Source organism: Corvus cornix, chromosome 15 (assembly GCF_000738735.6).
Source record: "Corvus cornix cornix isolate S_Up_H32 chromosome 15, ASM73873v5, whole genome shotgun sequence".
NCBI lineage: Eukaryota > Metazoa > Chordata > Aves > Passeriformes > Corvidae > Corvus > Corvus cornix.
In genome coordinates, this window is record NC_046345.1 from 10,935,433 (window position 1) to 10,962,716 (window position 27,284).

The following is a 27,284-nucleotide window of genomic DNA, read 5'->3' on the forward strand; positions in this document are numbered from 1 at the left end:
TAGACTAAGTATAACTAATACACCAACAAAGTGTGTAATAATAGAATTAAGTGTATATTAGCAAAATAGATGTGTGATGAATGTATTAAGAATAGTGTGCTGTATTTGTAACCCTATGATAAGGAAACCACAAGTCATGTAAGATCCCTTAGGACTGTAACTTCAGATAAATGACCAAAACAAGGGCGGATGATGAACTTGTAAACGTATAATTACAAACTCGTAAATGTATAAATAACCTCTGCAAGATGACCATGGCGGACACACACATGGAGGTGTTAACCCCTGCATGCTCCCAGCCTGGCCAATAAAGATGTGCTTTACTTTACAGTACCTTGCTGTGGAGTAAATTCCTTTGAATCAGGACACTGTTTTTCATTGTTTCAGAACAAACATCACTATTAGGGTTCAATGGGATAAAAAGTGTTGGTTTTTTTGATCACTGCTCAGCTAGGTCACTGATCATTGGAGCTTTTCAGTTGTGTCTTTTTTAGGAGTAAAACCTTGCCTGCAGAAAGGCTCAGGACAGATCTCTGAGAGAGAGTTCCCTCTAAAAACCCCAGAGGAGACTGATGCTGCTGTTGCATTTCTGCAGCCCTCCAGGAATCACTGTGTGCACAGTGGAGGAATGAAAACAGTCTCTGGGAATCTTTGAATAAACAGTGACTAAACCAAGAATGAGAAAACCTGACATCATTGTAGAGAAATGGCTGAGTGAACAGGGACATGTATACGTGCACTATCCAAGCTATATTAGTGAACTGTTCTTGACTAGGGAAAAAAGAGAAGAGCAATGCTGATGTGGCAAGTAACAGGATGTTGGGGAGGGGGATGCTGACCATAGAAAGAGAAAAACTTATGTTAGTTAGTCGCGTGCATATTAATCTGTAACCAATCGCTTGCTATTAAAGGCCGCGTGAACAGTAGCTGTAATCCAATAGTATGGAGCTTGCTTATGCGTGCTTGGGGAATTAGGGTATAACTATGGGTCTAACAATAGAATAAATGGAGTTCCATCATATCTCTGTGAGAAGCGTGGTTCAACCCGGCAGATCTCTGGCTATTCATCATTGCAATTTGGGAGAAAAAGGGATGAGCTACCAGGGCCACCGTCAAGGGACTGTCATTAGTCATCAAACATTAATGGTGACTTGACACGCTTTGTATGCTGTGGCAAGACCTGTCACAAGTTAAAGGCCAGCTCCTCTGAAACTCTGGTCTCGCACTGGAACTCAAAGTGTTCCACAACCCAAAAGGCAGCAGGAGCAGCAGAAGCAGCAGCAGCAGCAGCAGCAGCAGCAGCAGCAGGAGTGAATCAGGGGGATGGGGAAGCAGAGATTAAATGATTTACTAAGAATTGGTTTGTTAGAAGCAATGCATACCGCTTGCCCAACACTTACTGTGCCTACCAAAGCAGGATGAGAAGATATGAGACTATTGATAAAGAGAAGGAATCTTGACCAAAGATCCTGTTTTTAACCTAAAGCTAATTCAAACCAGTCTTGAAGTTTGGACTTAGCCCAGGGGCATAAAAAGCATGCGCAGGGAAGAAAGGTGAAAAGTTCAGGATGAGGAAGACCCTTTATTTCATCTGAGGAAGACTCTTATTTCATCTTGGAGACCCCTGCCCATGACCACCAGACAACACTGCGAAAGCACAACGCGGAATTTGGGCTCATTGTAATACAAAGCGAGGCTAGGCGGGAGCTAGGCAATGAATATGTATAGGAGTATTGGGAAACTCAATGAATATGGAACTTGTAACCCGATAAATACCAAGCTGAATGCAGCTGTTGGCACGCATGACTTTGGAGGAGCTGTCCCCCATTCGTCCCAGCGCTGGAATAAACATACCTACTTTACTACTTATTCTAGTAGTGGAGTCTTCCCCGCTCATCAGAAGCAGGAGCAGGAGCAGGAGCAGGAGCAGGAGCAGGAGCAGGAGCAGCCAGTGCACGTGGCTGTGGGGATCTGCCACAGAGGGAGGCAACCCCAGCTGGCCCAGAACAGAGCTGGAGCAGGGAGCTGTGTGGGGCAGAAAGGGAAAAGAAGGAGGTGCTGTAGCAGCTGAGGATTGTGCAGAAAAGCCACGCCATGAAAAGCCAGTATCCATAAAGGGCACAGAGGAGTCCTGCAACTTTATTTGAATAAAGGAAGAGAATCCACTGGTGCATACCCCTGTGCAGTTTCTCTTTTGGTTTTGGAGAATGCAGCCTCCTTTTATCCTAAACTCCTTGCTGCATGTTGACCTCTTCCCTTCCCCATTGGCTGAGGAACTAGGAGGATAGAGCCTTCCTGAACTGCCTACCACATATTCCATCTTGAACATGTATCGACATTTTTCCCCAAAGTTTGGAAGTTCAGACTGTCTGGGTTCTGCAATAGACTTGTGCGGACCCATTTCTCCTATTACCCTGAAGTTCAGAAGTTCAAACTGTCTGGGCCAAATTGTCTGGGTTCTGCAACAAACTTGCAGCTTGATGTAGAGACATTAACTTCCATTTTTTCCTAAAGACCCTCACCCATTGAGTCATTTGTAAAGACATTAGCACTCATCTTTCCTATCAGGATCGATCCCCAGCCTCCCTTGTGGCAGATCTGAGGTCTCCTAGAGCTTCCTTCACACCTGCAATGCCACCTCTACACCTCCAGCAAATGTGGCCCCTCGGGGAAAAGGGGCTGTGCAGACCTGGGACACCCAGGGCGCTCTGTGCCATGTCCCATCCCACTCTGACTCATCCCCCTTCCCCACGTGCAGCTGGACCAGTCCCCAGTATCCCCAGGAACATGTCCAGAGTCCAGTAGTGTAAGTACTGTGGCCCTGTGCTGCTGAGCAGGAGCAGAGCCAGGGGCTCTGACACGGTGTCTCTGATTAGGACGATCCTGACACAGTCACATCCCTGCCTGAGGAGTGCTGGGCATCCCCTCCACTGGCATTCTTCCAGAAGCAGCTCTGGCTGGGCCAGGAGAGCCCTGGCATCCACATGGGACAGCTCTCCTCATGTACACTGCAGAGACTATTCCCTGACCACGTACCAGGGCACACAGCAGGGACTGGGTTGCATGCTGGCTCTGCTCTCAATCAGCTTGAGGCACAAATACACCTGCTCAGGGGTCACCCCTGTGATAAACAGCTATTATAGCATTGTCTTTCATGGGTAGTGAAATGTAAGAAATATTATGTATCAGAATATGTTAGAAAATATTATGTACAAATATGTTAAGTACAACTTTGCTATGCAGATATTAACTAGTTAACATTATAACTGGGGTCAAAATTACAAGATGCTTGAGTTATAAGATACCAATATAACCTGAATCATAACTTTCTATACCTATATAATCTGAATCATAACTTTCTATACAATGTAATAGCTAGTATATGGTTAACTAATCGCTTAATGCTTAAAGAAATGGAAACTCGCCAGGTGAATAATCTCAGAAATAGACAAGTATAGCTAGATAGAGGAGCAGCAGGATATACTAATGAGAAATTGGCAAAAGTGAAGCCACTTAGCCACAAGGTACAGAATTTAAACTGGTTGGATCTAGAAAGACCTAGGAACACCATAACTGCGCATGCTCCGAAGACAAAGTTGAGAAATTCAAGATGTGAGGAAGACTGGAGCCTTCACTGAAGAAGACCCCCGAAGACCCCCATGATCACATTACGCATGCTCTAAAAAGGCAGATCAGGGGAGGAACTATGTTAATCCCTCCTAAGGAAATGTAAATTAGTTCTCAGAAAAACTATGTGGTTTATTGATATGCATAATGTTAAAGCATATAACTGAGAAGTTTGTATAAGTGGGTGTGCCTCTGGTTATGAGCTATGCACCCAGTGGTGTTATGTTTGCTTCAAGTGACCTTTGTCCCCTATTGTCCCTTATTAAATTTATAAATCAAAAAAAAAGAAGGGTGGGCTTTGTTTCTCACACCCCCAAACCAGCACCAGCACTGTGCCCGCTGGAAGGACGTGGGTATGCAGGGCTGCCACCCCACCCCTGGGAAGCACTGTCCTGCCCACCAGCCCCCCATCACCACCAGCCCCCAGGAGAGCCAAGGCTCACCTGCAGCCACCTCCAGTTCAGTCCCTGCCAAGGAAGCTGTGCCAGAGAACCCACCAGCACTGGATGTGACTGTTCGCTAGTGTCCCTTTGCCCCAAATCCACTGTACCATGTGCTGAACCTGCAATCTGGGCCATAGAGATGGGCCACCTGCTCTTTGCTCAGAGAGCTGGTGCCACCTCTTCTGTCTCGCCCTGCCTTTGCGACACAAGCAGGACTACAAAGGTGGCTAGTTCAGGTGCAAAGAACAAGGGGCATTCAAGAAACTAATTGGCATTGATGTCAGAGGTGGAAAACCTACTTTAAAAAACAGCCCCAGCTTCCTATTGTGTCCCAGATGGGTGCTGGGATGGCCAGTGATTCAATGGAATCCACTCCACAGTAAGGCACTGTAATGTAAAGCACACCTTTATTGGCCCAGCCAGGGGTATCATGCAGGGGTTAGCACCTTGGGGGAGCATGCATGTCTGCCATGCTCATCTTACAGAGGTTATTTATACGTCTACAAGTTTGGCATCTGCCCTTTTTTCTTCATTTATCTAAAAGTTACAGTCTTAATGGTTGGGGTCTTACATAACTTGTGGTTTCCTTATCTTAGGGTTACAAACACGGCATGATATTCTTATCTAATACATTCATCACACACTTATTTTGCTAATACACACTTAATTTTACTATTACACACTTTATTACTATATTATTCCTCTCTACATATTCCTCTCTAATGTGTATTGATTATGTTCCAATTCTCTATTACATGTAAAAATCACATTTTTCTACCCTTTGTGACAGCTCTCCCATTTGTCATTAAAACAGCAGTTACCATGCTTCTTCTTCCTTGTTGCTTAGCCTGCAGGGGCTAAGCCCTTGTTCTTCAGAAAAGCAGTTATTCAGACACGTTAGCTTGTATTCCTTTCCCTTATAATCTTAGTCCATTCAGGTTTGTTTTTTTTCTAGAGCAGTTAGCATTAGGCATAGCATCTATTCTCTTATCATCATAACCCCTTCCAGGGCTAGGCTTCTTGTCTTGCAAAAGCAGCTTGCTCTGCAGAAGCAGTTGCGGTTAAGCATAGCAACTAACACTTAACTTTTATTAATCTATACTTTATACTGTCAGGAAAATTAATCCGCATACACCAGAGGTTTATGCCCAAAAAGGAGACAGAGGAGTCCTGTTACTTTATTCAAATAAAGGGAGAGGCCATGGGGCATTTCCCCCGGGGTTTCTCAAATTTTTGGAAAGCACAGCCTCCTTTTTATCCTAATTTCCTGACTGCATTTCCCTCTCTTTTTCCCCATTGGCTGAGGTACTTGAGAGGTACAGACTTCCCGAAACACCTAATACCTAAGACTCCCTTCTAATGTATAATCCTCCCCCTTTAATTCTTATGGAATTTATGGTCCTTCCCATTGTTTCTTTCATCTCGCAATATCCAATTCCATTTATCAGCAGACCTATAATTTATTTGTAAAGACAAATCTCTTTCTTTCCATTCATCAATCAATGGAATCCTTCCCATTGTTTCTTTTATCTCTCAAAACTAGTTTTATCTACCAGCAGGCCCACAGCTTGCCTGTAAAGACAAGTCCCTCATTCCTTTCAATACTAAGGTGTTGGTATATTAAGGTGCTTATGTTAAAGGAGTCCTGTGTTTCACATATTACAGGAGTCCCGTGTTTCAGCAGACGCTCAGGTCTCCTTCTGCACTGCTGGTGGGGGTTTCTCCTCTGCAGACAATGCCCAGAGCCCCAGGGTAATGATCGATGGGGAGGGAGGCAACAGCAGGTGGTCTGGGGACATCATCCAAAGCCCTGTGGTCTGAAAGAGCTTTGGGAGTACGGACAAGTCCAGGATTGAGCAGAACATTCCTTTGCCATCTTGCACTCCAGATACCAGGAGGCCCCTTGTGAGAGACTGAACTTCGAAGGCATGATGACTCAAGACATTCTCCCATGTGAGAGATGCCAGGGTGCTTTGTTGAAATGGAGGAGGAGAGCTTTTGGGTGTGGCCAACCTCTGATCTGATATGACTGTTCCAGTTTGGCCAAATTTAGAAATACATCCTCTGAGAGAAGGCAGGCTACAACCAGCCCTCCCCCACCAGGTTCAGGTGAATCAGGGGGATGGGAAGCAAAGGTTAGGAACAATGCATCTAGCTTGGTCAGCATACCAGAGCAGGAAGAAAAGATAAGAGACCACTGATAAGACCAGGGGGAGTCTCAGACAGACATCCTGCGCTCAACCCAAAACTAGCTCAAACCAGTCTCAAAGCTTAAACCCAGGCCAGGGGTATATAAGAGCATGCGCAGGGAAGAAAGGTGAAAAGTTCAGGATGAGGAAGACTCCTGACTTAATCAAAAATACCCTCGGAAGACCCCTACCAAAACCACCAAACAACACTGCGCAAGCGCAACGCGGATGTAAATGACTTTTGGGTTCATTATAATATGAAGCGAGGCTGGGTGGGGCTAGGTGATGAATATGTATAAACGTATTATGAATATGGAACTTGTAACCCGATAAATACTGAGCTGAATGCAGCTGTCGGCACGCATGATTTTGGAGGAGCTATCCCCCGTGCGTCCCAGCTGGAATAAACATACCTACTTTACTACTTACTTAGTAGTGGAGTCCTTTCTGCTCATCACAGGAAAAAATAAATTTTCCTCGAAGGAAAGTGAAAGAGATAAAAACTATTTATTTAACAAACACACAGGAAAAGGATAATGCTAAATGATAAAACCTCTCGCTCTGCTGAGAGAAACCTGGGAAAATTTCAGAGTCCTTCCGTAGGTCTCTCTCTCCCCCTCCTTGGAGCTGGGACAGGGTGGTGGGCCCACCTCCAGGCCCAAGGCCTCGGTGGAAATTCCTCCCGATGTATTCTGATGTTGAAACAGACCAGCAGAGGAAAAAAAAAGGAAAAAACAAAGTCCCAGGAAAACAAAAGTTCAACTCTCTGTCTCTCTCTGGAGAAAGAAACAGGAGCTGAAAAAACTGGCCAAGAGCAAGTTGGGTGCTTTCCCCACTCTCGCTCTCCTGCCACAGCTGAAAAAAGTCTCTGTGTGACCTTGAATAAGCTGCAAACGGCTTTGAAAAAGTTTTGCTCAGTTTTTCCTCCCCCCTCTCAGGCTCAGTTTAAAAGCATAGAAAGGTATATATATAAATTTCTGGGCATAGTGCAGCAATAGGGAATACAACATCAAGTCACCTCAAGACAATGACCAAGTCTGTCTTGAGGCCTATGGATGATGAGATCTTTCTATTCTTGTCATATTACTGTACGTAACAACCATTTCCCTGTGCAACCACATTTTTCCACAATAAACCCTACATGTGTATATTTACAAACACCAATCATTCAGTGTCATTTCACTCTAATTTGCCACAAGGAATCAATTAACAAGAACCTATGTTACTGTTGGCTTTGGGGGTGAGTTGTAACAGCCCTGGTCCAAAGACAGCTCTTGCTGCAGAAATAAATCTATCAGGGAGAAGAGTAATTTCCTCGGTCATTTTCCTCCCAGTGCCTTACTAGTGGGGCCGTGGGATAAAAATACAAGTCAGTGGGAAATAAAAAGATGGAGAAAAGAAAGAAGAGGGAAAGGAGATTTCTGTTAAAATAATTGGAAGCTTTTAGGGATGAGAATGATCGAAGGAGAAACATTTACAGTTGCTACTGGGTTTTTTTATTATCCTTATTACTATTATTTCTCCACTTTTCTTTTTTCTTTCACTAATTGCTGCCTGTGCTTTCCAAGATGCGGACAGGCAAGGCTAAGGTGTGCTACCTGCTTCCATCATTTTGGTTCACAGCCTGAAGAGACAGGCAAATACAATTGTATTTGTAGCCTGAGACAGAAGCAAAAGAAACAGCACATTTGGTCCACTTGGAAAGGGAGAAAGAGCTTTCCATCATCACCTGAATTTCCAGTGGTAACAGGGACTCACTGCCAATCTGGCAGCACAAATGGCTTCTGGAAAGACAGCTTGGTTTATTTTCAGAGATACCTTGAGGCTGCACTGCTGGCACACATTTATTGTGTTCTGGAAGTGTAGCATAGGCATGTCCTGAACACCAGAGGGTTGGACGTGACCAGTTGCTGTATTATGACTGTGGCAGAGAGGTCAGGGGTGGGGAGTGTGTAAATTTTCCACCTCTAGGCAGTTGTGGTGGTTATTTTCACTTTGATGAGTGAAATTCTTTTGGTTGATGCAAGCGAAGTTTGTGAAGATTGTATAATGAATATTTATATTAATGCTAATTATCTTAGCTAAGAGCTGAGAACAGTTCCATTTCATTCTAACAGAAGTGTTTCTTTGGAATCTGAGATGTCTCTGAAGCTTTGCTTTTTTGCTAGACTGGGGAAGACAGTCCTGGACAAGACCTTTGGACAGAGTTGTTTGTCTGCCTCGATAAAGCCTTTGTCAAGATGTTCTTCACCTCTGTGTTTCTGAATGTGTAGATGAAGGGGTTTAGTAGTGATGTTACAGCTCTGTTTAAGATGGTGACTGTTTTGGTCGCTTCTGTCAGGAAAATTAATCCACAAACACCAAAGGTTTATGTCCAAAAAGGAGACAGAGGAGTTCTGTTACTTTATTCAAATAAAGGGAGAGGTCATGGGCATTTCCCATGGGGTCTCTCAAGTTGCTAAGAGAACGCAGCCTCCTTTTTATCCTAATTTCCTGGCCGCATTTCCTTCTCTCTTTCCCCATTGGCTGAGGTACTTGAGAGGTACAGACTTCCCAAATCGCTTAATACAAACCCCCTTTCTAAGGTGTACCCCACCCCTATTCTTTTCCTTTTGTCTCTGTTCTTTTTCTCTAAATCCAGGGATTAGCACAGTCTTGAGTGAATAACAGTCTGTGTCATTAGTGGAATTCCTATGGAATTTATGGTTCCTCCCATTGCTTCTTTCACCTCTCAGTATCTGGCTTTATCTACCATCAGGCCCAGTTTGTTTGTAAAGACAGCTCTTTCTCATTCCTTTCAGTTCCAATGGAGCTTTGATGGACGGCTTGACATGGAGGAAGATGGTGAAGCAGTACCAAATAATTACTACAATGAGATGGGAAGAAAAAGTGGAGAAGGATCTTTGCCAGCCTTGAGCAGATGGGATCCTCAGTACAGTGGAGATGATAGAAATATAGGCGATCAGGGTAATGACACAGGAACCGAGGATGACAATGGCAAACAGGACAAAACACACCAGTTCAACAAGTGTGATATCTGTGCAGGAAAGAGTAATCCAGGGAGAGATATCACAGAAGAAATAGTTGATGATATTAGAGCCACAGAAAGACAACCTGGAAGTCAAAGGCGCTGGCACTGAAATGACCAGGAAACCACCCACCCAAAGAGCCCACTGCCAGCCCCCTGGACAGAGTGCTGGTCATGATGGTGCTGTAGCTCAGGGGGTAACACACAGCCAAATAGCGATCATATGCCATGGCTGCAAGGAAGAAATATTCTGTACAACCAAACGAGAAGACAAAGTACATCTGAAGGAGGCAACCTGTTGAAGGAAATGGACTGGCTTTGTGACACAAGATTGGCCAGTGTCTTTGGAATGCAGGCAGTTGTGAACCAGATCTCCAGGAAGGCAAAATTGCAGGGAAAATAATACATAGGGTGGTGGCGTGGATGGTGAGTACTCACAAACACAATAATGCAGAGATTGCCCATGACTGTCAGGACATACACAGAGCGGAAGAAGACAAACAGGAACACTTGCAGGTGTTGAGAGCTAAGGAATCCAAACAGGATAAACTCCTTCACTTGGGTGTGACTTCTGTTACACATTCAGCCTGAAACAGCAAACCCCACAGACTCCAGGGGCTGGGGATGCAGAAAGCAAAGGCAACCATGGAGAAACCTGATTCACGCTCCCTTGGTGTCAAGGGGAACAAGGTGTCCAGCATAAATGTCACAGAGTTGATACCTGCTCCAGCCTATCATGGCTTTGGCACTTTGATATGAGATGGGACAATGATGTCTTCTTCTTCAGAGCTGGTCATTGTCAAGGGAGAGAAACGGCCACTTCTAGGCTGCAGCTGGCTCCCCACCAAACCCTTTGCTGCTGCTGGCTAATGAATCACATCTCAGCCTGGATCTCTGCTCACCAGCTATGAGGAGACATCACAGACTGTCTCAGATGGAGGAACTTGTGATGGAGCTCAATAAGCTCTTGACGCCTGTAATGAGCTGGGCAGAACCCAAGCAAGTTCAACATTTGCTCTCTAACAGACCAGGGTAAAGAAAATAAGAGAGAAACAAACCTCGGTATTTAACAATGACTATTCTCCCCTAGCCTTTCCTTAAGATAGCCTAAAGTCAAAAGGGATTTCATTTAAGGTTTTGAAGGTATGCCCCAAGGGAGAAGACAGAAAAAAACCCCAGAAATCAGAAAAAAAATTAATATATTTGATCCATTCAATTTTAAGTGCAGATTGTAAAAGCTTTGCCAAAAAAAGACAGTTCTTTTAATGGCTGCAAAATTTCCCACATCATCCATCAGTTTGTATGCCCATTCTTCATGCCTGCACACACCAATCCCTCCATTCCTCTCCCCACCTTTTAAACTGTAGTCTATTGGCCTATTTTAAATCTATTGACTGGAAGGTCTGGGACTGTGCTGTTCACTTCATCCAGGCCAAGTGCACAAGTGGATGAGACAGTGTTATTTAATTTCTTTGCCTAAACCCCTGGAGTCACTGTCTGCTGAGAATTACACTCTTCTCCTGTTATGGTGTCCTGAAATCAGGGGTTGTATTTGTGCTGCTCATGGGGATCAGGAAATTTTCCACCTCACTCCTGCAGTGCTTTTTTTCATCTGAATAGCATCTGTGTTTGTCCAAGGGGTCTCCAGAATGGTGAAAAGTGTTGTGTTCACTTTCAGGAGTTCCCATCTCTGCCAGGGATTTGGAACAGAGGTCATTACAAATCTCTTAGAGTTGACAAAGTTGTAGAGAACAACATTGCAAAATTGCAACAAGATTACAGAGTTTAATGGAAGGGCTTTTAGAAGAGAAGGTAGCTTTGCTCTAAAACTGAACTAAAGGAGAAAGAGTTTCCCACACGCATATTCTTTCTGTCTTGCTCCCTAGTCTCAGGGAGGGTGTCTCCAAGGAACCTGCCCAATAGCCAGACCCCACAGTGCCAGCATTCACCTTGTCTGTGAGGCTTCCAGATCCCCTGTGATGACATCTGAGGTGAGGAATGCCAGGCTTTCCATCACGCCCACACTTCCTGGGCTCTTCCTAGGCTGGCAGTCACGTTCTGGTTTTCAGTCTCCCTTCTGGTACCTCTCAGGTAGAGGCACCTCTCACAGAGGTCCTTGACTCTCATCTCTGAGACAGACTGGCTTTGCTGTTCTGAGCCTTCTTGTCTGTGTGTGTTATAATTCTGTAGTGGTTTGGTCCAAAATACTCATTACTGTTTACCTTCTGTGAGATAAGAATTAGGAGAAAAGCAAAGCAGGTACAAATCTTGAGAGAATATATAGAAGTTTACTAATAGACCAAAAAGGAGGAAGAAAAAAACCAAAATAAAATCACACCACACCTTCAGAACACTTCTCCTCCCCCCACCTTTCTCCCTTCTCCCACTGACAATGTAAAAAGACAACCCTTGAGATGTTCAGTCTGTTTACCACTTCCATAATAACCTTGTTCAGTTCATTTAGGAAGAGGAGTCTCTGTTGCTCATACTGTGGTTCTCTGCTCACTTCAGTATCACAAGACAGCCGCCTGGGCTGGTTTTCTGCTCGCATAATGTGGGAGTCCCTTCCCACAACTTGCAGCTTTTCCCACAACTGCTTTCGAGGGTCCAATCTTGAGCTAATGGGTACCATTTTAAGGTTGAGCCGTTCAGAAACAAAAGTTCTCTTCACCCATCTCTGGGAGCATTTCATCTCTAAGAATAGAGGCCCTCCCTTTCCCTGGGAGCAAAGAGTCCTCATAATCTTCATCTCTAGGACCATCTCTGGGAGTATTTCTAGGAACAGAGGTCTTCTCCTTCCAATTGGAGCAAGAGTCCTCATCGCTTCCATCTCTCCCTGTCCAAACTTCTCATCAAATTACAGCTGCTTCAGCATTTGCTTATTCCAGCACAGGTGCTGTTGCTCACAAGTACAAGTTGAACACTCCACCCCCCATGCTTTCATGAAATTACAACGGGTACTCTGATATGTCATAGTTTATCACCACAATAGCTTTACAACAGATTTTCAGCTTTAAGCATCTCCTCTTTCTCTTCCCTCAGGTTTTCAGCTCTTCTTTCTTTACATGCATTTACAGCACTAAAAGGGTTAATCTCACCCAGGCCTTGCAGCTGGAATTTCGATTATCGCTGTTGGCCACATGATCTTTTGCCGAACAGCAGGGCAGCTTCAGCTGAATCTTGGCTGCACTGGAGAGGGGGAGCTGGGCTGTGCCATCTGCACATAGCAGGGATGTGAAGGTGGGCCACAGGTGGAACAGGGCCCATCGGCTCCAAGATGGCTGTGTCCTGGCCTGGGCCCAGCCTGAGCAGGTCCCGGCAGGGCCCAGTAGGGCCCTCTAGGCCCTCGCACAGGCCCAGCCGAGTTACCTGTCCCCTGGCCGGAAGCAAGAGAGCAAGCTCTGCCTGGGGTGTGTCTATTCTTAAGTGTGGATCACAGAGGCGGTCAAAATTTTAAGTGGCTTAAAAAGTTGTCAATATTCAAACTAACCAGTTAATAGGTTCTGTTAGGTCATAGAGGAAGCTGTAAGCACCCCTTTGTAAGAACATCACTTCCGGGACTATGCTTGCTAACCCATGACAAATTCCTGCCCAGCTCTTTACCTTCCCAACCTCAACACTTAATGGCTTGAGGATTTCTTCCATCTGAGACCAGACTGTTTATTGTTTCCCCACTCTATCCTTCCCTGTTCCGTTATCTGAGTATGTTGAGAAGCTGCACTTGACATGCAGGGATCTTTTGCTGGGCTACTAATATGGTTGCTATCAGCATGTGCTGGTTTTGGAGGTATTCTGCTTTTTGTTTCTCCAGATGCTTCCACAACTGTACGTCACTATTCCTTCAGCCCTATAAGAAGCAAACAATGCAAATAAAGAAACACCATCCTGATGATCAAGAAAAGGTCTAAGTTCAACTGTCTGTTTCTAGGCAGTCACCAAAGATTGAAATGATCTGTTTACAGAGTTGATTTTCAGTGTTGATTTTGTCATGATTTTGGGTAGATTTCACAAGGAAACAGCTTGCTGAAAGGCTGTTAAACACACAGACCTCAGGCATGAGACAGGCTGAAGATGGGACTCACTGGTATTTAGCCATCAAAACCTGATGCTGATTGATCTTACAGCAACATGGCTTGAAAAACAGTCTCCATGGCTTGAAAACCCTGTTCCATTTCTGGAAACCTTACAGGGGAGACAGAAGCTAGGGAAAAGGTGTTTGCTGCCCAGGAAAGCCTCTGGTGAGGAAAGGTTTGTGGATAAAAGGGTCAAGTGTAAAGGATTTACAGCTGAGCAGCACCACTCCAGTTGTGGGGTCTGGTGAGTGGGGAATTGCGCTGGGTATGGATGAGCTTTCACACAAAGTGTGTGTTGGGGTTTTAGTTCTCCTCCTGGCTTTTTTTTCTCTTAAACGATTTTTCCCCATACATATTGCCAGGGGGACAAATTACGGTGTGCTTAAGAAAAATAAAGGACCTGGCCACAGAAGGAGGGGTGCATCTCCTCCACCTAGGTTTCTGGGCAGTCAGTCCCCAGCGTTTGGACAGAGAGAGAGGCTGCTTCTTTGGCTGCCTTCCTTCTACCAGAGAAACCCCGGGATTCCCAAGCCTGCCTTTCCCCGCCCTGCTGGGAGCAGGGTTGTGGCTATCCTGCTCCCGCCCTTGCTTCGAGCCTTCGCTACATTGTAGCCCTGCTCAGCCTGCCTGCCCAGACATCCGGGGGGTTCCCCGTTTGGATACATCTCGTCTGCCATCTGGGATTTGTGCTCGTCCCTGCCGTTCTAGCCTGCTGCTCCCGAGGGTCCGGCCGGACACCGGGACCGGCTGCCCAGGGGATTTGTGAAGCCTTTGTTCCATTCCTTCCCGGGATCCCGGGGCACTGGTGCCGTGTGCTTCCCGAGCTCGCTCCGGAGCGCCCCCTGCAGCCGCGGGGGAACCATCGCACCTGCCCTGCTCACCGGGAGCCGCCAGCGCCCCTGCCGGCTGCGAGCGGAACTGCACCCGAGGGGAAAGGGCCTGACAGCCGAGAAGGCTGGGACTGGGTTTGTGTTTGCTGTTACTGCCATAATTATTGCTGTTTTGTTTGACTGGTTATACACATATAGATATATAATAGTAAAGAGCTGTTATTCTTGTTCCTCATATCTTTGCCTGAAAGCCCCTTAATTCAGAATTATAATAATTTGGAGGGAAGGGGGTTGCAATTTTTTTTTCCATTCCAAGGGAGACTCCTGCCTTCCTTGGCAGACACCTGTCTTTCAAACTAAGAGAGTGTGTTATAAATGGGTTTTAGTTCTCTAGAATTACTTAAGAAAATTTGCAAACATGTTAATTGCGGGAATTGGGCTGATTGATGTTTTCCGTGTTAATTATCCTGTAGTATCAAGTTGGGGGCAGTGTACTGGGTGTAATACCTGCATGTAACCATCAAGTGGCGTACTCAACACCAGGTAGAAAGGAGAAGGTTTCCAGAATGTTCCAACGGATAAGGGTGGTGTCACCAAGAATGCGGATTGGATGTAGCACGAACCAATCGGTGGAGGTTCTCAGAAAATGATTGGTGAAAAAGGCATCATTGAAATGGACCAATGGCAGCAGGAGAAACGAGCCAATGGTATGAAGGATCTAAAATGAACCAATAGACACAAAGGACTGGGTATAAAAACTGATTTGAGGCTCAGCACCTGGTCCTCTGCCCATTTGCACTAGTGAGGGAGGGCACCTGGCATTTTGTGTGCGCCGTTTCAAGTCTCTGCCTTGATGTTGGGGTTCATGAGCTTACCTTGGTACCTGTTCTTAGTTGCTGTTTAATAAAGTGGTTGTTTTTCACAGTAAGGAGTGAGTGGTGCTGCCTGTCTCGCCCCACCCTACCCTTCCTGTCAAAGTGGGTAGGAACCTTCTCTTTGGGCCAGACTTCTGGTCACCTGCAAGGGGAGACCCTTAGGACTGAGTTTCTTCCTGAGAGTCATGTGAAGGGACCCTCTGAGGTTGTCATGGTCTGTAGGTCCTACTGAGCTGCGCCCCTAAAACTTGGCATGTACCACAGGTAGAGCAGCAGTTTCTGGGAGTGCTGTTCTAAGAGAGGGGGCTGTTGAGGTGCAACACATGAGGAGACCTAACCTGTTCACAGCCCCGAGAGCGTCTGCTGCTGGCACCTCCAGAGGAGTGAGAGCTGCTTTCATGTGTCACAGCCTTATTGCTGCTCCCCTTTGGTGCTGGGTCAGTGCCCTTCATGTGCCCACCATCTTCTGCTAACCAGAGGGACCCTCTGGCTGAGGGATGGCAGAAAGGGTCACCCTTTGGGGCGGGACTGGCACCTGTCCCTGGCCTGTCCCTATCTGCCTCCATTCTTTGTCATCCAGAAGTTTGTGCCTCTGGTTTTCTGTTCTGACCTGCCTGCAGGGACGCCTTGGTGTCCTGGAACAGCTTTATCACCATCAGCTCTCAGCAGACCTTGTTAAAACATCCTTACACCACCTCACCCTCTACATGATGTGTGATTTACCCCCAAGAGTTTCAGAGTGCAGGAACCACGGTGAGCTCATTACTGCCTGAAATTCTCCACAGAGCCAGAGCCCGAGCCCGGCTAGTAGGTGAGGCTGTCCTCTGCGAAGGGCTCCAGGAATCATGGCTTTAATGAGCACAAAAGGAAACTGTTTAATTTCTTTGTCCGAGAAGTTAAATTGGTCTGCTTCAAATGAGCGTGATCCATCTCTGCCTCTGCTGGGGAATCTGACACTGTCCCATGTGAGGTAGCACAACAGTCCCTGAGGCAAAGTAGATTCTGGCCAGCCTGGAGCTGGTTGTTTTCCTGCTCAGGCAGTAAGGACTAAGCTGTATCTGGTGAGATCTCCTCTGTCACAGACCCCTGCCAGAGCACAATGGAACACAGCCTGGGAACATCCCTTGAGGGCTTTGGGTCTGTCCAGTGCCTTTCCTGTAAGGCCAGGACAGGGGTCATTTTTGCAATAGCTGGTAGGGGGCATGTCCAGGACCCTGATGCTATTTTATACCACCTCATGTCATTGCTGGGGGCAGGGGAAAGGGACTCTCTTCTGAGAAGGGCTTCTTTCCAGTTGAGAAAACATCTGTTGTATCTATTAGTGAAGAGTTTTCCCATGTGAATAATTTCTTTTCTTATACATTTTGTTATTAGTATTGTTGCTGTTACTGTTCATTTTTGCTCTTCAGAAGAGACAGGAAAGGGAGAAGAGGAGGAGGGGTGGCCCTTTATATTAAGGAGGCTTTTGATGCCATAGCTAATGAAACTAATGAAGTTGAATGCCTATGGGTAAGAATTAAGGGGAAGGCCAACAAGGCTGACATCCTACTGGGAGTCTGTTATTGTCCATCCAACCAGGAAGAAGAGGTGGACAATTTATTTTATAAGCAACTAGATAATGTTTCAGGATCATCAGCACTTGTTCTTGTAGGTGGCTTCAACCTGCCAGACATCTGCTGGGAACTTAATACAGCAGATAAGAAGCAGTCCAGGAAATTTTTAGAATGTATGGACGACAACTTTCTGTCGCAACTGGTGGGTGAGCCTACCAGGGGAGGGACAATGTTAGACTTGTTGTTCGCAAATAGAGAAGGGCTGGTGGGAGATGTGGTGGTTGGAGGCTGCTTGGGGCAGAGTGATCATGAAATAATAGAGTTCTCAGTAATTGGTGATATCAACAGGAGCATCAATAAGACTCTTACACTGAACTTCCAGAGGGCAGACTTTGGCCTATTTAGGAGACTTATTCAGAGAGTTCTTTGGGAAGCAGCCCTTAAAAACAAAGGAGTTCAGGAAGGGTGGACATGCTTCAAAACAGAGATCTTGAGTGCACAGGAACAGACTGTCCCTGTGTGCTGAAAGATGAGGCGACAAGGTAAACGTCCAGCCTGGATGGGCAAGGAGGTTTTGGAGGAACTTAGGAATAAAAAAAGGATGTATCATCTTTGGAAGGAGGGCCAGATCTCTCAGGAAGTATTTAAGAGGGCTGCTAGAGCATGTAGGAAAATAATTAGGGAGGCCAAAGGTCAGCTTGAACTTAAGATGGCGACTTCTGTAAAGGATAATAAAAAATGTTTTTACAAATATATTAATGGTAAAAGGAAGGGTAAGACCAACCTTTGTTCTTTATTAGATGAGGGAGGGAACTTAGTATCTGCAGATGAGGAGAAGGCAGAAGTACTTACCGCCTTCTTTGCCTCCATCTTTAGCGGAAAGATGGCTTGTCCTCAAGACTGTCATCTTGGGTTGGTTGATAGTGTCAGCGAACAGAATGGTCCCCCTGTTATCCAGGAGGAGGCAGTCAAAGAACTGCTTGGATGTTTGGATATTCATAAATCTATGGGACCAGATGAGATCCATCCCAGGGTGATGAGGGAGCTGGCAGATGAGCTTGCAAAGCCACTCCGCATCATTTACCAGCAGTCCTGGCTTACTGGTGAGGTTCCAGATGACTGGAAGCTGGCCTATGTGACGGTCATTTACAAAAAGGGTAGGAAGGAGGAACCTGGTAGCTATAGACCAGTCAGCCTGACCTCAGTACCCGGTAAGGTAATGGAACAGCTTGTACTGTGTGTCATCACACAGAATTTACAGGATGGCCAGGGTATCAGACCCAGCCAGCATGGGTTTAGGAGGGGTAGGTCGTGTTTGACCAACCTGATCTCCTTTTATGACCAGGTGACCTGCCTGGTAGATGCAGGAAGGGCTGTGGATATTTGTTTGGACTTCAGCAAGGCCTTTGACACTGTCTCCCACAGCATACTCCTGGAAAAGCTGGCAGCACGTGGCTTGGATAGGAGCATTCTTCACTGGGTTAGGAACTGGCTGGATGACTGGGCCTAGAGAGTGGTGGTGAACAGAGCTGCATCCAGCTGGCGAACAGTCACCAGTGGTGTCCCTCAGGGGTCTGTCCTGGGGCCAGTTCTGTTCAATATTTTTATTGACGACATGGATGAGGGAATTGAGTCCTTCATTAGTAAATTGGCAGACGACACTAAGCTGGGAGCATGTGTCAATCTGATGGAAGGTAGGAGGGCTCTGCAGACTTGGAACGGTTGGATAGATGGGCAGAGTCCAACAAGATGAAGTTTAATAAGTCCAAGTGCCGGGTACTGCATTTTGGCCACAATAATCCCCTGCAATGTTTTAGGCGGGCGACAGTGTGGCTGGACAGTGCCCAGGTGGAAAGAGACCTGGGGGTACTGGTCGATAGCCGGCTGAACATGAGCCAGCAGTGTGCCCTGGTGTGTAGATACAAAAATGCTGCTAGCAAGGATTTTCTTGCTATTTTCTAAGTCCGTGAGAGACTTTTCTCTCTCACAGAAGAGGTAGCAGAGTTATGTAAACAACCAAACGACCTGCAACCTCAAAAAGTCTTGTTTATGGTACAGTAGAAAAATATTTTGACAATGGATGTTTTAGGATTTTAGCCAATCACCCCCAAGGTGATCCTTGTCCAATTAGACTATGAAGAAAAAAGTCTATAAAAGAGTTTGTAAAATAATCAAATAATTAAATAAATCAATCTTGCTGCACAATTCCTGCCTGCTGGATCTTCTCTCCTCCTCTTCCCTATGGCTGTGGGACACAGTGATATACCCTAGGGCCTAGGCCTGTGGTAATATTTGGTGCTGCCCGACGTGATCTGCACGCTGCGAAGTGTCCTGCTGCTGAGAGCCAAGCCAAATTTCTCTAGAGGTACGCTGTTCCCCTTCCCTCCCGGGACCGGGAGGTCCGATGGGACTGAGAAAATGGCAAACAGCAGCTCACAAATCAACGCTGTGGTAATGGTCTGGAAAGGTGTTTTCAGTATAATGCATGCCTCCATTCCTGAAAACTCACTTCGGGAATTATTAACTTGGGCTGCTTTGCAAGGGATTCCTATGGACAGAGAGACTGCCCTGGACTTTGCCTTATGGCAGGAACTTGGCTGTGCTGTCCGGCACGAGCTCCCGTCTGGGGACCCAGCAGCATTAGAATTATTCCAAACTTGGCATTCGTTATTTATGCTGCTGACAGACTTTGACTGTGGCAGCAGAGCTGGCTCGCCTATTTTGGTGATGAGTGACGGAGGAATGTTTGAGGGGGAACCCGCTGACCGGGCTCCAGGGGCAAGTGATGGTGAATCCGAACAAACCCCCCTGGCTCCACAGGCAGAGCCTGCACCACCTCACCGTGCACAATTGCAGGACTCCGCGGCCCCCAGGGACCCCGTGCCGGCAGAGGCGGGGAGGTCGGGGCAGCAGGAGGGCGCACAGCCTGCCTTGCCACTCAGCTCGGCGGCAGTCACGGCTAATCCAGGGCTGCAAATTAGCGGCTTAGCGAATTGGACCGTGGCGACTCCTAGCCCGACTGCGCATGCATCGGCTGCGCCAGGAACGCCCGGATCTACCTTCTTGGCTGGCCAAGCTCCAGGAGTGACTGCACCGAGACTGCCTGGGTGTGGTCCATTGACCTCTGTGGTGCTGGACTGCTCTGCACCACTGCAGAAGCGAGCCACTGACCTTTTAATACAGTATTTGCCTTTGCTGACAGAGTTACCGAACATATCCTGGCAGCTGGAAGAACTGCTCAGCTTGCAAAAGCAGCTGCTGCAGATGCCAGAGGCACCCTGCTGCAGGGGGTGCACCGAACCCGCGTCTCCTGCGGGTGGCGTGGGAAGCGTGGCTCTGAACCAGGAAGCAGGGCGGCTGGTGGTGAACCCGGAAATAGTGCTGCCATGGGAAAACCTGGAGATGGCTGCGGCCGCAGAGTGGCAGCTGGGGGCGGTGGTGCTGAACGCGGCCAGGGAGCGAGAAACGGCAGCGGTTTTGGCAGTGGCGCCAAGTGCTGGCGCGACCGCTGCACAGGAGCCAGCAGCGCTGGTGAATCCGGAAGTGGCGGCGGCAGCCGCGCCCCAGTCAGTGGCAGCACCAAACGCGGCCGTGGAGCAAGGGCCAGCAGCGGCGTCGGGTGCGGCTGCAGTGCGGGGGCCAGCAACAGCACCAAATGCTGCCATGGAGGAAGAGATGAGCGCAGCGCTGGGCGTGGCTGCAGCCCCGAAGATGGCTGCAGCAGCTCCAGTACCGGTTCGGTTGGGACCGGCCGAGACAGCATCCTGTAAAGAGGCTGCTGTTCAAACTTCAGCGCAGCCAACTGTAGTCTGTGCTTTCTGTTCTGCTGCTAGCCAACCTAGCCAAAGTGCTCCTCTCTGTCCACCTGTTTGCTCCCAGCGTCTCAGAGTTGCCTTTGCCTGATGACTCATTGTCAGGCAGTTAAGCAGATGAGGTTCTGGCCCTGGGGTGCAAAGCTGCCGTAGCCGGGCAGCGAAGGAAAAGGCTGCACCGGTCTTGCCCCTGGACCTTTCAGGACTGCACGGTAACAGTGCATCCGACCCACTACAATCACTTCTTAGAGTCAGTTAAGATGCGAGCTTTGGAGGAGGGTGACTGGAGGTTATTGGAAACACTTGGAATACCAAATAGATCTGAGGATTCTGGGGGTAACCGAGAAGCTGTCACACTTCATCCACAGGCTGTGCCAGAAGTTCAGGATGGTAGTGACTCCCCAAAAGGGGAGATCCAAGTTTTCCCAGTGTATAAGGCTCTCCCAAATTCAGGGGAGCATGAGAAGCATGAGGTAGTTGCTTGGAAGGTTGCCCAGGATCTGCAATCCAAGGTGGCAAAATATGGGCTAGGTTCTGCTGAGGTTATGCAGATAATAAGGGTGATAAATACAGATTCGCTTGCTCCATTTGATATTAGACACTTAGGTCAAATTCTATTTCAACCTATTGTCCTGGGTTGCAGTGTATTCTATTACCATCCTCATGAGCCGTTGAAATCAGGTGGGGCAGTGTTTCCTTGCCTCCTCCCCCCAGACTATCTTTCTGTTAATGGCCCATCATTGTCCTGCCGCCTGACTCAGAGATAACTCCCTCTGGACTATCTTCTGTTAATCAGCCTAATCAACACTTGGCCTCATGACTCATTACCCCATTGTGAGATGCTCCACCCAGAGGGAGGAACCAAGCATCCCATCGTGGATATAATCTGAGACTCTGAACACCAGAGACAACCTTTCCCACTGGATTTCCAGAGGACAGGAGGTACATAACACCACTGGACCTTCTGAGGAGGAGCAGACCCTTTTTCTACAGGATCACCTCTTTGGGAGGACTGCAGCCACCATTCTACCAGACTGCTGCCACCACCCTGACTAACAGGGTGACAGGTTGTATCCTAACTCTGTCAGTTTAACCCAGTGTTATCCGCCTTTATTTTTTCTTCCCCCCTCCTTTTATTTCCCTATTAAATTGTTATTCTGACTTGGTGTCTCCCACTAGTTTGTTTTCAAACTAGTACACCTATACAATTTACAGTTTTTGAGAAAACCTGGAGAAAGCTGGCTGACAAGGCTGCATTAGGGAATATGCAGCTCCCTGCTGCTGATCCTAGATGGACAGCAGGAATGGATGCTTTGATGGGGACTGGTCCCTTCTCTGATCCCAGCCTACAGGGTACTTTGTCTTCTAGCATCCTGCAGCAAGCTCAACAGGTCGGCATGGCTGCCCTGTTGAAAACCATAGAGTTGTCTGCGCCTAGAAAGCGATATACTGAAATACTTCAAGGGAAATCAGAGTCATTCCTCTCTTTTGTAGAGAAAGTTGCTGCTTCTCTCGAGAAGCAGGTTGAGGATGACGGGTTAAGACAGATGTTGTTAAGGCAGTTAGTGAGAGATAACACAAATGAAGAGTGCAGAAAAATCATAGATGACTTGCCAGGGGATCCTGAGGTAACAGACATAGTCGAAGCCTGTGCTAAGGTGGGATCTGGGAACCAGAAAAGGTCTGCTTTGGCTGCGTTCCTGCAGTCTGTTCACGCATCTTCTGGTTGTGAACCAAAGCAACCAAAACAGGCGAAAAAACGGAAGCGGCCTAAGCCGAGCCAAAAAGAGAACACACTGATCCCCCAGTGCAAGAGGTGTTGGCAGGCCAGGGCATTGCTCAGACTGTTGTAGATCTCAGACTCATGCCAATGGTCAGCTTTTGTCGGGAAATTTCCGCCGGGGTGCAAGGAGGGGGAATTGCTCTCCGATGCAGTCGCTCCCCAAGAGAGTGGCACAGGTACAGGCACAGGCCTACCCAGCCACCCTAGAGACGGCACCCAGGGATCAGACGGTTCTGACGTCCACACCGCAGCCGCAGTCGTCTTAGACTCTAGCGGTATTTATAAGGTTCCCTTGGATGCATACGGACCTTTAGCCCAGGGATCCAGTGCGACGCTGGTGGGAAGTCCTGACGTTGCCCATCAAGGAATCTTAGTGCACTCAGGAGTTATTGACGCTGACTTTAAAGGTCAGATTTGCGCTATGGTCTCCACGCAAAAACCCCCTGTAACTATTCCTGAAAAGACCTGTCTTGCTGAATTAGTGCCTTTTAAGTCTTGTGTCCCCAGGATAGAACAACCAACTCACGAAGATAACGGCAGTGGATCTACGGGACTTCCGCAGGCCTTCTGGACTGCAGACATCTCTGACAAAAGGCCACAGATGACATGTACCCTGATCCCGCCGAACGCCTGTCCACCCCGGATTCAGCTTCGAGGTTCAATTGATACAGGTGCTGATGTAACTATCATCTCCTTCTCTGCATGGCCTCCCTCATGGCCTTCAGCCCCGGTGGGATCGGCCATCACAGGATTAGGAGGAAGCACAAAGAGCTATTTAAGCGAATGGCCTGTGGTGGTGAAGGATTCAGAGGGGCACACAGCTACAATTAGGCCTTATGTTGCTACCACTTCCCTTAACCTTTGGGGACGGGACGTGTTGGCAGCTTGGGGTGTATGGATTGGGACAAATTTTTATCAGGGGTCACTGTGCGTAAGGGTGCACAGTATCCTACACTGCCTTTGCGGTGGTTGACTAACACACCAATCTTTTAGCCACAGTGGCCCCTACCAAAAGAGAAATTAGACACCCTTCATCAGCTGGTTCAGGAACAGTTACAACAGGGGCACCTTGAACCTTCTACTAGCCCCTGGAAAACTCCTGTTTTCATAATTAAGAAGAAATGGAGATTATTGCAGGACTTCCGGAAAGTTAATGCAGTAATGGAAGGTATGGGGGCATTGCAGCCTGGCATGCCCTCTCCTACCATGATTCCTACAGGGTGGGACATCCTGATCATTGAGTTAAAGGATTGTTTTTTCACAAATCCTTTGCATCCTGATGACAAACCAAAATTTGCCTTTACTGTGCCTGCCATTAACAATGCTGAACCTGCTAAGAGATACCAATGGAAGGTCCTCCCTCAAGGGATGAGGAACAGCCCAATTATCTGTCAGTGGTATGTCGCCCAAGCTTTAGCCAGAGTTTGCAGCAGTTTCCTGATGCACGCTGCTACCATTACATGGATGATATCCTGGTGGCAGTGTCCACTCGGGACGAGCTGCTGAGGATACAGCCTCAGCTGCTCACTGCTCTGCATGCCTACGGATTAGACGTAGCTCCAGAGAAAGTTCAACAGCATCCTCCTTGGAAATATTTAGGAGTGAAAATTTTGGACCAAACTATCCAACGCCAAGAGGTGCGATTCCCAGATTCGACTAAAACCTTGAATGATGGTCAGAAACTGCTGGGTGTCATAAATTGTTTACAACCTTATTTAGGTCTAACTGCAAAGCAACTTTCCCCGCTTTTTAATACATTAAAAGGGGATCCCGATCTGAATTCACCTTGGGAGTTTACTCCGGAAGTACGACGAGCTCTGCAAGAGGTCCAACGGGCTGTTTCCGCTCATCAGGTTTATCGAGTGGATCCCTCCATTGCTATCACTGTTTTCATTACTATTCCAGACCTCCATCCTACAGGTATCATTGGCCAGTGGAATGCACAATGGCCTGATCCTTTGCATATCCTAGAATGGGTCTTTTTGCCTCACCAGCCGAAAAGGACTGTGACCACAGTGTTTGAATTGGTCTCTTCTCTGATACTCAAATGCCGTCAGCGGTGTTTGCAACTGATGGCTGCGGATCCTGCAGTAATTGTCATTCCGATCTCAAAGGAATACTTTGAGCGGAGCCTTATCCATAGCGCTCCTGTGCAAAGCACGCTGCAAAACTTTTCAGGGCAGATCACTTACCATCTGCCCAGCCATAAATTACTGCAGTTGGCAAAATTGACCATACTTTCCTTGCGGCCGAGAAATAGCCGAGTGCCGGTGCAAGGATTCACCGTCTTTACCGATGGTTCTGGGAAAACTGGGAAAGCCATCGTTACCTGGAAGGAGGGATCGGAATGGCAGGTGCTGAAGGAACACGAGTCAGGCTCTGCTCAGTTAGTGGAATTAAGGGCTGTTACCATGGCTTTTCAGCGATTCTCACAGGAACCTTTGAATTTGGTTACTGACTGCTTATGTAGCAGATATCACCCAACGCTTAGATTGTTCACTTCTGAAGGAGGTGAACAATGCGGCTCTGTTTTCACTGTTGCAAACCTTGTGGTCTGCAATTCAGGCTCGAGTGCATCCGTATCACATTCGAAGCCACACCAATTTACCAGGGTTTCTAACAGAAGGCAATGCCAGGGCTGACATGCTGGGCAACCCTGCGTGGGTAGGGCCTCAGCCTGAGAAAATTGCACAAGCCAAGGCATCACATGGTTTCTTCCATCAAACTGCACATACCCTGCAGAAGCAGTTTCATTTAATGCCAACCAAAGCGCATGGCATTGTCAGCGCTTGTGCTGACTGTCACGGACTCGCTGCACCTTTGCCACTGGGGGTAAACCCCAGAGGGCTAAAAGCCTTGCAGATTTGGCAAATGGATGTAACTCACATCCCTGAATTTGGTCGGCTGAAATATGTGCACGTGTCTATTGACACTTTCTCCTCAGCTATGTGGGCTACTGCTCACACTGGAGAAAAGGGCCGTGATGTCATTATTCATTGGAAATTGGCTTTCTCAGTCCTGGGTGTGCCAGCTTCTGTGAAAACCAATAATGGTCCTGCCTACGCCTCGGAGAAGACGCGGCAGTTCTTACACCTATGGGGTGTAGACCATACCTTCGGTATCCCACATTCTCCTACTGGCCAGCCCATTGTCGAATGTGCTCATGGCACCTTGAAGTGTGTTTTAGACAAACAGAAAAGGGAATGCATGGAGAAACCCCACAGAGCCAACTAGCAAAAGCTTTGTATACAATTAATCACCTTACAGTACCACAAAATTCAAATAATCCTGTTATTCTGAATCATTTTCTCTCATTGCAGTCTTCAGGTGAGACACAACTGCCCTGGGCAAAAGTCTGGGCACAGCATTTACTTACTAACCAGTGGGAAGGCCTGCATGAGCTTATTGTTTGGGGTCATGGGTATGCTTGCGTTATACTGGGGTATGGTGGCTACCTGCAAAATGTGTTCGCCCTGACCTACGGCACCAGAGGCAGAACAGGCAACCTCCAAATGGTGGCCAGAACACCAAACATCCAAATGGCGACCAGAATGTAGATCATCAGCCTAATGACTCTTCTGACGATGACCAAGATGTCGACCGTCAGGCAGATGGTCCTTCTACAAGCAGAGACTGGGATGGTCCTTCCACAAGCAGAGACTGAACTTTAAATTTCTTGCTATGGAGTCAGATAGTTAAAGCCTTAAGGACATATTTAGAATTAATAACTGATGTAAATTTCTATTTAGGATTAATAGTAGAGTTGTTATCAAACAAAAAGGGGGAATTGTAGATACAAAAATGCTGCTAGCAAGGATTTTCTTGCTATTTTCTAAGTCCATGAGAAACTTTTCTCTCTCACAGAAGAGGTAGCAGAGTTATGTAAACAACCAAACCACCTGCAACCTCAAAAAGTCTTGTTTATGGTACAGTAGAAAATATTTTGACAATGGATGTTTTAGGATTTTAGCCAATCACCCCCAAGGGGTGGCTGATCCTTGTCCAATTAGACTATGAAGAAAAAAGTCTATAAAAGAGTTTGTAAAATAATCAAATAATTAAATAAATCAATCTTGCTGCACAATTCCTGCCTGCTGGATCTTCTCTCCTCCTCTTCCCTATGGCTGCGGGACACAGTGATATACCCTAGGGCCTAGGCCTGCGGTAATACTAGTGGCCAAGAAGGCCAACAGCATCCTGGCCTGTATCAGGAATAGTGTGGCCAGCAGAAGCAGGGAGGTCATTCTTCCCCTGTACTCAGCACTGGTGAGGCCGCACCTTGAGTGCTGTGTCCAGTTCTGGGCCCCTCAGTTTAGGAAGGACGTTGAGCCGCTGGAGCGCATTCAGAGAAGGGCAACGAGGCTGGTGAAAGGCTTGGAACACAAGCCTTATGAGGAATGAGTGAGGGAGCTGGGGTTGTTTAGCCTGGAGAAAAGGAGACTCAGAGGTGACCTTATTGCTCTCTACAACTTCCTGAAGGGTAGTTGTAGTCAGGTGGGGGTTGACCTCTTTCACCAGGCAGCAACTGACAGAACGAGAGGGCACAGTCTCGAGCTGTGTCAAGGGAAATATAGGTTGGATATTAGGAAAAAGTTTTTACAGAAAGGGTGATAAAGTGCTGGAATTGACTGCCTGGGGAGGTGGTGGAATCACATCCCTGGATGTGTTTAAAAAAGACTGGACATGGCACTCGATGCCATGATCTAGTTGAGGTGCTAGGGCATGGGTTGGACTCGATGATCTTGAAGGTCTCTTCCAACCCAGACATTCTGTGAATTCTGTAAATTCTTATCTCTTTGCTGTTTGCATTAAATTGTTCTTCCCTCAACCTGGTACCTTTACCTTTTGTGCCTCCAGTTGGAGAGGGGAGGGACACATGGTTTTAGTGGGAGTACTAACTTGGAGAATACCATTCCTAAATCACAACACAGCGTCAGGAGAAATCAAAATGTACCAAATGCCACGCCATGTTTAAAAACCCCCAAAATTCAATGTTTTCATCCAACCCTAAACTACCTGTAAATCAGCCTGACACAGGTAGACATGCAATCAAGAGACACAAACAAACAGG

The 27,284-nt window shown here is 47.2% G+C and overlaps 1 protein-coding gene across 1 annotated transcript; it reads right to left on the reverse strand.

Annotated features, from left to right (window-relative positions):
* Nucleotides 1–9,003: 9,003 nt before the first annotated feature.
* On the reverse strand, nt 9,004–9,695 carry LOC104695017 (olfactory receptor 6F1-like). The gene is given in 3 exon segments (XM_039561341.1): nt 9,004–9,423; nt 9,425–9,583; nt 9,585–9,695. Coding segments are annotated over 3 exon segments (690 nt in total).
* Nucleotides 9,696–27,284: the final 17,589 nt, after the last annotated feature.